Source organism: Myotis brandtii, unplaced genomic scaffold, assembly GCF_000412655.1.
Source record: "Myotis brandtii unplaced genomic scaffold, ASM41265v1 scaffold59, whole genome shotgun sequence".
NCBI lineage: Eukaryota > Metazoa > Chordata > Mammalia > Chiroptera > Vespertilionidae > Myotis > Myotis brandtii.
In genome coordinates this window covers 1,944,702-1,959,091 of record NW_005370223.1, presented here as the reverse complement: position 1 = coordinate 1,959,091, position 14,390 = coordinate 1,944,702, and the positions used below count along the sequence as shown (strand labels likewise).

Sequence of the window (14,390 nt, the reverse complement as noted above, 5' to 3'; positions counted from 1 at the left end):
AAGAGCTCCTCGGTGCACAAAACAAGAAAGCAAGCAGGTGAATGCAGACTGGAAGCTCGGGGCTCAGAGTGTGTAAGCTGGGGGCGGGGGGTGGGGGAGACCCTGAGGCTGCCACCGCCTCCTGCACCGCACAGCACTGCCCATAGCTGCCCAGGAGGCTCTAGCGGGGCTCCAGGCCCGGATGAACCTCCCCTCCCCTCCCCCAGTGAAAGTGAGGCACGGATAAGGTGACCCAGTTATCACACCATCGCACAAAGCCAGGAAGCGTTCCACAGTGAGTCCGTTCTGATTAGGGGGAGCACAAGTGCCTTTTTGGAGGAAGTGGTAGCTGTGTGGGTGGGGGCCTTACCAGAAAGAACACTTCCACTGCGCTCCTGGAACTCTGACCTCCCGAGAACCCGGGCAGGGAGGTGGGGGGTGAGAAGAGGGCCAAGTGGGGATACCCAGCACAGTTCCGCTCACTTGTTCTGATGTATATTAGGGGTTGGGGCAGGCTGTCATTTGAGGAAAGGGATTCAGCTGCTAAAAAACATAACTAAAAAATAGCCCACTACTGGCCAGGGGCGTGGGGCTGTCGTGGAGGTGCCTCCGAGCAAGGGGGCAGGGAGGCAGGATGAAGGGGCACCATCCCAGGAGGATGGGATGAGGGAGGGTGCTGGGAGAGGGAAGCTGCCCTAGCAGCGTGAGCACCGAGGGCCTGAAACAGAGTGGACTGGAGGGAAGGCAAGATGAGGGTGGGAGGAGGCTGTGAAACTCAGTCACCAGGATCTGTGGAAAGTAGTAATTTTTCCCTACTATAGGTTTTCATCAAATATATACTTTCACACTCAATTTAGAAGTTAGCATTTTGAATCTAAGTGACCTAAGGGACTGAAAATCACATACAGATTTGCTGGATGTCTCTAGAACTTCAAATGCTAAGTGGCACGTGAATCGTTCATGGTGTTTAAGAACCACTGGCCTGGCATATTGAAGATGGTCTCACATTTCACAGGGGGGGGGGGGGGATACTGTAAATTAGATAACCTGTGGTTTCTTTCATCACTTAAATAATAATAAATTCAGATACAGCATTTATATCCATAACAAGACAATAAATTATGACCATGTGGCTAAGTGTTAATTCTCTTGGGGATAATGAACTTACACCTTGGAATATATCAAGTAGCTGTTTTGCAGGGTCTTTTTTTTAAAAAATATATTTTATTGATTTTTTACAGAGAGGAAGGGAGAGGGACAGAGAGTTAGAAACATCGATGAGCAAGAAACATCGACCAGCTGCCTCCTGCACACCCCCCACTGGGGATGTGCCCGCAGCCAAGGTACATGCCCTTGACCGGAATTGAACCTGGGACCCTTCAGTCTGCAGGCTGACCCTCTATCCACTGAGCCAAACCGGTTAGGGCTGCAGGGTCTTTTTAAAAAATATATATTTTTTATTGAGTTCAGAGAGGAAGGGAAAGGGAGAGAGAGAGAGAAACATCAATGAGAGAGAGAATGATGACAGAGAATCATTGATTGGCTGCCTCCTGCATGCCCCCCACTGGGGATTAAGCCCGCAACCCAGGTATGTGCCCTTGACTGGAATCGAACTGGAACCTCCAGTCTGCAGGCCGACACTCTATCCACTGAGCCAAACCAGCTAGGGCTTTACAGGGTCTTTTTGATGTGAAATAACATAAAAAGTATAGGTAATGCCATCACAAAATGATGTCCCAAACTTATCACCAAATTCAGATGATATTGGAAAAATCCATTTTGTATCTAATTTATTTAATAAAATAAGGCATTTGAGTTCTAGGTGGGAGATACCTTTGATTTCCTAATATTTCTTTTAAAGCAGTTTCTATACCCTCTTTCTATAATTTGCCAATTAACTATTCTAATCTTAAATCAGAAAAGGTAATGTTAATAAAGGAAACCATATGCTAACACCAATAAATCAACAAACAACAAGGGCTGGCGAGGATGTGGAGAAAAGGGAACCCTCATGCACTGTTGGCAGATTGCAAATTGGTGCATCCACTATGGAAAGGAGTATGGAGGTTCCTTAAAAAGATTAAAAACAGAACTGCCACATGACCCAGTAATTCTATTTCTGGGTATATATCCGAAGAAACCCAAAACACTAATTGGAAAAAATATGTGCACCTCTATGTTCACTGCCGCATTATTTACAATAGCCAAGATACCGAAGCAACCCAAGTATCTATCAATAGACAAGTAGATAAAGATGATGTGATACATATACACAATGAAATATCACTTGGCCATAAAGAATGAAATCTTAACATTTGTGACAATATGGATGGACCTAGAAGGTATTAATTTTGCTGAGTGAAATAAGTCAGAGAAAGACAAATAGCATACGATTTCACTTATACGTGGAATCTACATAAACAAACAAACAGACTCACAGGTACAGAGAACAAACTGATGGTTCCCAGAGGGGGAGGTTGGGGACTGGGTGAAAAAGGTGAAGGGACTGAGAAGTACAGATTGACAGTTACAAAACAGTCAGGAGGATATCAAGTACAGCATAGGGAATACAGTTAATAATATTGGGATAACTACGTATGGTGCCAGGTGAGTACTAGACTTACCAAGGGGGATCGCTTCGTAAATTATATAAATGTCTAACCACTATGCTATACAGCTGAAACTAATATAAAATAATATTGAATGTCAACTCTAATTGAAAAATAAATGTAAAAAAATAAAAACAAACAAGCAAAAATATCTACTAACATTTGGAAAAGTCAAATTTGAAGCTTTTAATCTACCTTAACTGAAAGGGATTATAAGGGAATTATCTAATTCACTGTATTTATATTTAATCTTCTGAGAATAAAAAGAACTAAGGTAAAAAAAACCTCCACAAATGAAAGCCATCTAAAAACATCAGCAAGCCTTCCTAGGAAACCTGCATTGAAAGGCATTCAACACAGGGTCAGGAAATAGCAAAAGCGATTTAAAGGTGTATGTGTTTTTTAAACCTCCACTGGGCAGGTACTTACCCAAACACCCAGCACTGGGTCCCCACGCGCTTGCACTGCGTGTCGGTGAGGTAAGCGTAGTACTGTCTGGAAGGACAAAGGGGAATTCACTGAGCTTCTGTAAGACCAGCCAGTCACCATGGAGTTGAATTACTGTGACAGATGAATAGACAGATGTCCTGCCCTGTTCCACGCACGCCAGCTGCCTGGTCTAGTTCTTTAAGGAACTAGGAAGCTGGTGACTGCTGAGATGTTCCTGTGAGAGGTTAGGAGTTCGGGCTGGGCTGCAAGGAGGGGAGCCTGGTTATTGGCAAAGATGGTCTTGGTTCAGGGACAGGCTCCCAGAGCCCTGAGCCAAAGCAGCCCTAGTGGGCGCCTCAGTCTCCCTCTGTGGAGGCGATTCTGAGAGTCACCGGTGCTGTCATTAACGGTCTCCTCTGGCTCCCTCCAGGCCAAGGTGGCTGATGGTAACCAGGCAAAAAGCATAGATGTTTCCTGGCTCTCAGAGACCAGAATGGACCTCGCAGGTCACTGAATGCCAACGATTTTGAATGTTACTGACAAAATAAAAAAAATTTTTTTAAAAGTGGGTGGGCAATGACATAGAGTTGAAAGACTTAGAGCAACACCTACCCAACAGAAATACAATAAAAGCCGCAAATGCAATTTAAAATTTTCCAATAGCCACCTAAGAAATGCAAAAACGAACAGATGAAATTTTCATAATCTTTGTTATTTAACCCAATCTATTGGAAACATTATAAAGAAGTGCTGTATATTGTTTTTGTACTAAGTCTCCACAGTCCGGGGTGTTTTACATTATAGCACATTTCGATGTGGACTAGCCACACTCTAGTGCTCAACCCGTCCCTTCAGAAGCTGCATCCGAACCAGGAGCTCATCATCATTTTGGGATAACAAACTTTGAGGATTTATGAAAGCCATCTATAAAGGCATATAAAACACACAGAATTTTGCATTAAACTTCAGGGGATTCACTTACACCTAAAGCTCATCCAGAACTATCATCTCTTCACCACAAAGACCCCGCTGAAGAATTCTAGTAATAAAGAATTCAGGTCTTTGCCCAGCAGATGTGTCTCAGTGGTCGAGCGTCGACCTATGAACCAGGAGGTCATGGTTCAAGTCCCAGTCAGGGCACATGCCCAGGTTGTGAGCTCAATCCCCAGTGTAGGGCATGCAGGAGGTAGCTGATCAATGATTCTCTCTCATCATTGATGTTTCTGTCTCTCTCTCCCTCTCCCTTCCTCTCTGAAATCAATAAAAATACATCACAAAAATATATTAAAAATATTGAATGTCAACTGTTATTAAAAAAATAAATAAATATCATTTATGACTTCAGATCTACCATAACAACATTTGTATTTTTCAATAATCTCATTAAAAAGGGAACCTCAACATCACTGCTACTCATGTTTTTTTAATAAGCAGTGGAGATTATAAGGGGTTTGAAAATAATGTTGTGGTTTTGATTATTCACTTCTGTTACTGAGGTCTGAGCAAAACATGTTCTTCATATTATGAACATATAATTCTGTACAATGATCGTTTCATGGAAAATCTGCTAGTTTATGTGACTTCCCTCATGCCAAACAGGAGAATACAAAGCAGGTTAACATGCTCAAGTGACAGTCAGACTTGTACAGCATTACCTCACTGTGGGCGCTGTGATGCCACCAATAAAGAGAATCCTACACCAACTCAGTGGATGACCGGCTTGGAACACAAAGATATGTTTCAAGAAGAAGGTGTTCAACTCAGTCAGCTGAAAAAGAAGGAGGCAGCAGTCAACCTGGTACTTCATTCTAAGTCATAATCATATACTCCCTTATGGGAATTCTACAACTAAAAATAACTGACTGGTCTGTTCAAAGCATTTTCAGAGGACACCTGGGGTCTTCCAAGGGTTGCTACTGAGACTTGTAATAGCCGGTACAACATGGGCATCAGCCAACGGGGGTCAAGAGGGAGGTACTGGGGTGCTGGGAGAAGCACATGGGGGCACCAGCTACTTGTCATGCTTCCTGTTTCACACAGTTGTCACTCGGGTCAGGTGTGTGATCTGCTGGGATAGTCATGGTTCAATTCCTGGTCAGGCCACACGCCTCAGTTTCGGGTTTGATCCCCAGTAGGGGGCATACAAGGAAGCAGCCGATCAATGATTCTCTCATCATTAATGTTTCTATCTCTCACTCTCTCTTTCCCTAAAATCAATGAAAACATATTTTAAAAAATAAAATAAATTACCCAAAGTGGCAACAGCCTAGAGACACAATTTTAAAAATCACACATTGGATTTGAAACATAAAAAAAAAAAAAAGCCTTGCATTTGTTCCTTTGGTCCTGAAAATGATCTTTCTAAAAAGCAATCCAATGCCTAACTCATTGGGTGATGGATGCTTACTATGAGCTCCTTTAGGAGAATTTTAATTTGTTCCTTGTCATTCAAAGGTTCATATTTTTAAATGCCTTCATGATGAAACATCTAGCTGGTAAGCAATGTCAACTAGCATCACCTCTAAATTCTTGGATTGTTTTATTTTTTCCCCTAGTTCTGGGCATCTGAAAAGAATACCTGCCAGATGATCATGAAAAGGTATATTCCAGCCACTCTCTGAAATGAAGACTTGGGGTCGAACCATCGAACGTAGGTCCAGCTGGCAGGAGTGAACTGCAGCACGGCTCTTTTGATTTTCCCAGTGGTGGTGTGGATGTCCCTGTAAGAAGAGAACAGCTCCAGTGAGAATCCAAAGAGATAAGAAAGGGGAAGAACAAAAACCCCAAAACAAGAAAAAACAAACAAAAAACCCCTCTGCGTTGACTGTTTACAACCAATGCTCCGCACAAGAAGATGCCTTTCCGTGTGAACTGTCTGTGCAACAAGGGCCTCTCTCTGCACAGGTGACACTCGGGGAAGTCCGGGATGACAGGCACATCGCAGAGCCCAGGTCCCGCAGAGCCAGGAGAGGCCTTGCTTGGTGAACAGCTGACGAAGGAAGCTGAGAGGCACTGGAGACCACCTTCTGGAGCCAAGCAGGAAGGAGGGTACCAGCAAGAATCCGATTCCCTCCACTGTTTGCCTCCCAGATCGGGGCGTTTTAGTAAGAGAACCTGCTCCACATTCTCGCAGCCCACATCTGCACTTCACCCTGTTTCTCCCTCAGATAAGGGAGCCATGATTTTTAACCTTATTTTTGATCCCAAGATTGACTCAATTAAAAATGTCATATGCCCATGACAGAAAGTCACATATTACAGATGAGAACATTTAGGCTCAGAGAGAGCAACTGGAGGACGCAGGCCCACTCTGCAAGCCTGGGCGCGGGGGTGCATGCCAGCCCTGCCTGGCTAGTGCAGGAGCCGAAACCCAGGGTACACAGCAGTGAGCAGTGCTGACTTACATCAGGATCTTTAAGTCTCAGACTGTGCTAAGTGCTGAAGGCACAAGTGCAAACAGTCAGGCCTTCATTCCTTTGGAGGGAGGTGGGGGAAGTAGAAGGAAACCAGGTTTGTTTCTCATTCACTCACCTACCCATCGACAAGCATGTAGTGAGAAAACCTTGCAGCAAGCACATTCGCTGCAAAAAGCAATAGCAAAATAGAACTATCCAAAGTAAACAAGAACTATGAAGGACCTGTATTTTTAAAAAATGGCCAAACTTCGTCTAAAGATGTAGGGATAGTTGGGAATAAATAGAGAAATTCGGCATAATTGGGATCTGGAATACTTCATATAGTAAAGAAGTTGTTAATTCAACTTAAGTGAATCTATAGTCATTTGTACATTTCATAGAACTTTTAAAAAAGCACCAATGGGATTTTCTGTTGATTAGTTTGTTGACCCGACAAAACGATTCTCAAGTCGAATTGGAAGCATAAATATATGAAAGTAGGAAAGCATTATGTCAGGGTTTAAGGAGCCGGACAGTCTGACACAAATTCAGACCCAACAGTTCGCTGGTTATATGTCCTTCAGCGAATTACTAAACCTAAGTCTCTGTATTGTCATCCCTAAAATGAGAAGAACGTAGTGTCTACCCCTCGGATTGATAGAAAGCTCAAATGCCATACTGCTTACAGAGCTTGCTTGGAGCAGTATCCAGCACAATTACGGGTTGTTACATTATATATGTACTGCCTTAAATATATTAACAAGCAACCTTTCCAGTCATTGGCTAAAGAAACAATTCTAAAATTTCTTATAATAAAAAGACTAAACCATTAAAGAATTAGAAGAAAATACGGGTTAACATTAACCTAAACAAGAAGATTTAAAGCTTTTAAAGTTTAAATGACAAAACTACCACAAAAAAAATTAAGAGAGATGACAAAATAGAAAATCACATTTATGACAAATGTTAAAATCCTTAATCCAGAAAAAGCGCTAATGAAAGAGAAAGATCTAATAGAAATTTAATATCACACGATTTTATGTGTAATAAAATTGACAAAGCTTAAAAATAAAATTCAAAGCAATAATGAAATGAACACATATTCATTGGTGTATACAGGTAAGAACATAAATTGGTATATTCTACTTGTAAGAATTTATGTTAAAAAAATCAGATATGCATACAAAGACACATATTCAAAATGTCCACTTTTTTATAAAAGTGAAAAGTTTGAAATAACTAAATGCTCATAAAAGGGAATTGTTTAAATACCTTATGGTTTATCCATATGTTGGAATATGAAGAAACCCTTTAAAATTATATTGTTAAAAAATTTAAATGCTGGAAAAATGCTCATATTTTGTTATATAAATAAAGTTTTAAACACAATAAAAACGACTATTTTCATTATCTCTACCGCGTTCTTTTCCTCCTTATCAATGGCATGGTTCCTGCCAGTCAAACTGAGGAGCAAGTTCAGAGAAGCAGGATAAAGAATGACGGGGTGTGCACTGTTCTGCACGGAGGAGAGGAGGAACACGCAACTAGACAGTCAGAGACAACTGCCTGACGACGTAACAAGTGAGCCAGGTCAGGAAAGTGAAGGACCGTGGCCCCTGGGAACACAGGCAGATCCAGGCAGACGGGAGTATATACATGGGCTCAGGGCGCTCGGTTCCCTGGAGGGTGTGGAGAAAGGTACCCTGCTGAGTCCACGGAAGCACACTTTGTCCTAAAGACCACGAGAAGCTATCATAGGGGAATGATGTGGTGAATGGGACATTCTTTAAAAAATCAGTCCAGCAATGTGTGAGGAGGCTTTGAGGGGTTACCTTGGAGAGAGGGGGCTAATTAATCCAGCGATGGCAGTCTGAATGCAGGCTGAGGCACACAGGTGGAAAGGAGACAGTTTTGAGAAAATCATAAATGACTTAGTACTTTCTAGATGAATGCCTAAAATTAGGTTTCTAATCATTTATGAGTTTCAATTACTAATGTGTCATTTACTTCTTGTCATCAAAGACTGTGCCGTAGGCTGCATCTACGACAGCAGTTCCGTGCTCGCGGGGAAAGTTGTGGCGCTGTCCAGAGGGGCGCGGCTCACCTGAAGCTGGCCCAGTGGTAGGTCCTCATCTCTAAGAACCGGCAGACGACCATGCCCAGCCAGATGCCGCCGCCGTTGCACAGCAGGATGTCCAGGACCACCTGGTCCCACCAGCACTCAGCGAAATTGGGCAGGAGATGCATGAAGAAAAGCTGAGGACACAACAGACGATGGTGGTAACATAAAAATAAAAAATGGAGCACCACACGTAAAGATAAATTTCCTTTTTTTAAAAAAAAATATGTTTAATTGATTTCAGAGAGGAAGGGAGAGGGAGAGAGAGAAATATCGATGACAGAGAATCATGAATTAGCTGCCTCCTGCATGCCCCCTAACTGGGGATCGAACCCGCAACCCAGGCATGTGCCCTGACCAGGAATCCAACTGTGCCCTCCTAGTTCCGTGGTCAGCAAACTGCGGCTCTCGAGCCACATGCGGCTCTTTGGCCCCTTGAGTGTGGCTCTTCCTAAGCCTTAGGAGTACCCTAATTAAGTTATTAACAATATACCTACCCATATAAGTTAAGTTTAAAAAATTTGGCTCTCAAAAGAAATTTCAATCGTTATACTGTTGATATTTGGCTCTGTTGACTAATGAGTTTGCCGACCACTGTCCTAGTTCATAAGTCGATGCTCAACCACTGAGCCATACCAGCCAAGCCAATTTCCTTTTAATAATACATGTTTTAGGAACAGTTGTTGATATGTCAGTTTTTCCTGATGTATTAAAAAAAAAGTAGGGTTTGTAATCTAGTTCTTGTTTTTTATATTGCGAGTGGTTTGCAAACAGTACTGATGCAGACAGCTCATCTTTTGACAGAGGCCTTTAAAGAAATGATGGCCCCTCTTTACAAAATACTACTGATGAGCTGTGCTGGCTAAGGGCAACACGACAAGGACTCAGGAGGGTAAAGGAGAGAAGTTCTCAGACCTGCCAACAAAGCACTGGCATAATCCTCAAAATTAGCAGCTTGGTAATTGAAGCTGTGCATTTTAGAAATATTCCACTCCCTGTTTATTTGGGTAAAACAGGGAGGAAGCTGTAAACATAAAGTAAAAAACCTAGACCTTGATGACATGATATACGGAACTGATAGCTTAATGGGAAATCTCACACTAACTGATTCCCAAAAATGATCATCTTTTATGAAGCACCGATGATGAGCAGACGGTAAGACAAAATGAAATCAAGGTGCTTAATCTCCAGGGCAGGAGTCAGATGTTCATCTGGAACCACACAATAGGGCAGGCTGGGGAAGTGTTACCATGGTGACATAAAAGGACCAGAGAGGGGACAGGAGCCATCCTGAGAGAAGGCAATTGCACAGGCTTCTGCACGGAAGGTATCCTGAAGTGGGATCATTAAGGCCAGAAGCGACTGGCTTCGGGAGACAGAGATGGAGACGAGGCATTTCAGAAAGGGGAACAGTAATGTCCAGGGTGGAACAGAAGTCTACTGCACAATGTTGTTCAAAACAAGGGCAGAACGGCTGTGTCCGGGACAGAACGCTCTGCCGTGTGAAGGCCCAAGTCTGAAATTACAGAGAAACTGCCTGGGGTTCTCTAAGGAGGCAACCCCATAATTACAAAGTAATGTAATTACAAAGTAATATAAGAGAAGAGAATTACTCTGGAGTAATATAATAAATACTACAAAATAAAACTACTCATGAGAGCATTTCATGGACTGTGAAACATTACCAATGCACGTGTATGAAGCGCCTGCCTCCTTAGCGTGCCTGCTGCTGAGAGGTACAAAGCAGCTCCTGCAGGTGACGGTGGGGACTGCGCCCTGACCCAGGTGGGTCACTACCCTGAGGCACTTTCCCAGGCTTCCAGCCATGAGGCGGAGCATCAGCTCTTACTCGGCAGCCGGTGATGACACAGTTGCTGAAACGAAGCGGCTGCGGGGGTGGCGTGGAGAACACCGCAGCCTGGGGAGAACCCTGCTCCTCTAGGTTAGGGTCAGGATGATGACTGGCTTGGAGAAACAGGCTGTGCACATGGCCAAATTGTGTTTCTTGTGAATGAATAAGAGTAATATAATAACTAAACAATAAATGAGTTCGTTCCCCAAGTTTCATTTTGCTAATGGTTTTTCAAGAATATATCTCTTTTCATTCATTAAATGAGACAATACGTTTGATTACTGAGATGTAACGCTGTACCGGTAATTCATTCTTCAGCTACAAAACATCATCTATGCCCTAGTAGTTCCTAAACACACAATCCTATTTATTTCAAGCTGGAAACTCGTTACCGGGTAAACTATCTATTTACTTCTAAGCAGATCTCATTATCCTTTATTTGTCTCACTTGGGATTTCAATTTCATTCTTTAGCTTTATTTCATTTGTGTGTTTTTTAAATTTTTTATTTATTGATTTTAGAGAGAAAGGGAGGGAGAGAAACACTGACTTGTTCCATTTACTTATCCACTTATTATGAAGCATTCATTGGTTGCTTCTTGTATGTGCCCTGACCAGTGATCGAACCTGCAACCTTGGCGAATGGGGATGATGTTCTAAGCAACTGAGCTACCCGGCCAGGACTCATTTGTTTCTCTTTAAGATTTGTGACATAGAGGCACAGTTTAAGTTAGCAAGAAGCTAGTTCCTTTCTCACAAAAATATTCCTAAGGGGGTGTTTTCAATGCAGTTTTGTTCCTGACGCTGGAGAACGGATACTTGACTGTGAACTGATGGACCAGCTTCTTCCTCCATATAAACTATCCACACTGCAGGGTCCAGATGATGGCCCGCCCCCTTCTTACCTCAGTTAGCTCCCAGGTGATGCTGATGGTCCAGCAGAGTCCATAACTGCGGATCAGTAAGGCCTTCATGGCCCAGCCCCAGAAATGTCCAAATGCAAATATATCGAAATGGCTGATAATCCTCTCCCAGGTGATAACATGGCAGTTCACAGCATACTCCTGTTTGAAGTAAAAAGGGGAATAATTAATGATACTCTAGAAATCAACTGGCTTCCAGGATTCTGAAAATAAACAGGAACTGATGTGACCTTAATAACTAATATATGTCCTGCCCAACAAAAATGTTTTCATAACTGAAGATTCTTGAGGAAATAAGGATAAGCATTAATTAGAGTTTATAAATTAAATTGCTTTGCTCTGAACTGCAAAAGCTGGGTTAAAATGAGAAGTAAAATAATTTTACAAAGGCTTATACATCTCAAAGGGGTATCACATATGCTCTGTCACCTGACCACAAGGCAACTGTGTTAGGTCAGTAACAAAACATAAATAAAGCCCTAGCCGGTTTGGCTCGGTGGATAGAGCGTCAGCCTGCAGACTGAAGGTTCCTGGGTTCAATTCCAGTCAAGGGCACATGCCTGGGTTGCAGGCTCGATCCCCAGTAGGAGGCGTGCAGGAGGCAGCCGATTAATGATTCCCTCTCAACACTGATGTTTGTATCTCTCTCCCCCTCTCCATTCCTATCTAAAATCAAAAAATATATATATTTTTAAAAGTCCAAGAAAATTGTGGGGGAAATATATCTGAGACATCTTTCTCCTAATCTCTAAGATTTCATAGACTTCAGTGAGCATGAAAGCACTTCTTCTTCTTCTTATTATTATTATTATAACTGTATAACTGAAGACTAGCCCAAAAGGCAAGTACAGATTTTAGAGCCAAAGGGATCTTAACCAATTTGTGCTCTGAGCAAAATACTTATCTATTTTAAGTTTCTATTTTCTCCTTGGTAAGATGGGGATAAGACTGTCTGCCATGCATGCGTGAGGCTTGTATAGATTCAATATAAAGCGCCCAGCCCAGTGCCTGGCAGAGTAGACAACCCCAATCAGCCCCTGCTATCACCCTCACCCCAACTGTCACAATCATTATCATTAGAAGCTGTAAGTCACCCTGCACCATCCTCTTCCTTAGAGTCCGAACCCCCAACAGACTGTTCTCCCCAAGACTTCGAAGTCATTTCTGGCATTCTTATTCCTGCCTTTAGCATGTCCTTTATAAACGTTAAAGATAAAGTCTGGAAACACCATTCCGAAGGGTCTGACCAATCTCAACTGCAGTAGAAGGATGACTTCTCGGACCTTTTATTAAGTCCCTTCCTACTGTATCTTGCTTGTTAAACAGGGTCTGTCTCTGGCCCAAATGCCTGACCTCCCATTGTGAGCATCACCAGCTCTTTCTCCAAACTGTACCAAGTGTTAGGCACTGAAGGGAGGGGTGCGGAGCAAATGCATTACCGTGTAAAATAGCATCTGACACCAAAGCACAGAGCAGCTTCAGCCAAGAATAAAGTTATGTTTTGTGATTTAGTAAAGCTAATGAATGCAATGGCCTAAATCCGTGGTTGGCAAACTGCGGCTCGAGAGCCACATGCGGCTCTTTGGCCCCTTGAGTGTGGCTCTTCCTAAGCCTTAGGAGTACCCTAATTAAGTTAATAACAGTGTACCTACCTATATAGTTTAAGTTTAAAAAATTTGGCTCTCAAAAGAAATTCCAATCGTTGTACTGTTGATATTTGGCTCTGTTGACTAATGAGTTTGCTGACCACTGGCCTAAATCATGACAAGTGGCTCCTCATGGCAGCAGGTGGGAAGGATCGTGGTGTAGGCTGGAGGTGATGGAGCAGATGCAGCTCCACCACTGAGGACCTGTGTGTGCAAGGCGCTGTGCTAGGCCTCGTGGATAATGTTACTTCCTTAGTTCGCAGTCCACTCCCAAAATAGAGTGTGTTACCCGAAGTCCTACAGCTACCAAGTGACGGAGGCAGATACACACCCAAGGCCGTCTCCCGATCACGCTCACAGGCTCCCTGCCACCCCTTGGCTCCGAGAGGACTTCGCTTCCCTGACTATCCCTCAGGGAAGCCACGCCCTCACCACCCTGCCCAGAGACCTTGTTTAGCTCTCTACTCAGGAGACACGGAGCAGGAGCCATTGGAATGTGCACGGACTCCCTCCAACACCCAGGAGCCCAGCAATGCCCGGAACCACTGACCAGTACATACCATGATGTCCGCTTCCCTCGTGGCGTAGCGGAGATTTGGGTCTAGCCAGTACATTATGGATTTCACCTGCTCGAAGTTCAGGAAGAGGAGGAAGACCAGGAAGAGGAAGTAGAGCACACTGAGTCCTGAGGGAAACAGAAACAGTGTCACTGTGACACAGCGTGTTGGACCCCCGGTACAATCTGGGCTTCCTGGTGAGAGTCTCATGCACAGTCCTAGTTCAGACTGAGAGGGTCGGCAACATTGTTGAGAAAAGGATGCTGAAGCCGAGACTTGAAGGACTGGCAGACAGAGGGGGTGGGGTGGGGGTGGGGGTGGAGGGGTGAGTGCAGCTTTCAGGCCGAGAAAGGTTGCAGGTAGGTCCCTGGAGAGAGAAGTGTCTGGAAGCGGCATGTGGCTGGGGTGCCATCAGCACGGGGAAGGGGTGCGGTGGCCCTGAAGTGACAGTCAGCTGGGAGCCACAGCAAAGGTTTCAGATTTTATCGTATGTGAAACAAGGAGCACTTGACAGGGTTTCAGTGGGGGATATGATGATCTAGGGAACATTTTACGAGGCCGACTCTGGCCACTGTGTGGAGAGGGGGTGCAGGTGGGCGAGGCCGGTGTAGATAGTTGGGGGGCCAGTTCAGCAGTGACAGGTCTGGAGTGCGGGAGGTGGCCCACATTAGCCCTTGCAGGCGTTTCCTTACTGTCACATCCTATCGTAATTGGTTTCCTCATAATCTTCCCACGTCATTGAAAAATAAAGTTAATCTACTCTAAAAAGGCAAAAGCCTGCTAATACACTTTAGAAAGGTCTGAAAACCAACCACTGGGGCTTTGTCACTTCTGTTTCTGTCGAACCTGCTAGAATTTATGCGTTAATATAGGACATCTAGA

General features: G+C 43.7%; 1 protein-coding gene across 10 annotated transcripts in view; it reads right to left on the bottom strand.

Moving 5' to 3' along the window:
- Positions 1-14,390, bottom strand: part of PTDSS1 (phosphatidylserine synthase 1) — a 59,870-nt gene that overhangs the window by 23,255 nt on the left and 22,225 nt on the right. For all 10 annotated transcript variants that reach the window (XM_005879248.2, XM_014550222.1, XM_005879249.2 and 7 more), the window contains 6 exons: positions 13,512-13,636; positions 11,288-11,446; positions 8,517-8,668; positions 5,596-5,737; positions 4,673-4,785; positions 3,018-3,083 (listed from right to left, as the gene is read on the bottom strand). In XM_005879248.2, coding sequence (XP_005879310.1) covers positions 3,018-3,083; positions 4,673-4,785; positions 5,596-5,737; positions 8,517-8,668; positions 11,288-11,446; positions 13,512-13,636 — 757 coding nt within the window. The remainder of the gene's footprint in view (positions 1-3,017; positions 3,084-4,672; positions 4,786-5,595; positions 5,738-8,516; positions 8,669-11,287; positions 11,447-13,511; positions 13,637-14,390) is intronic.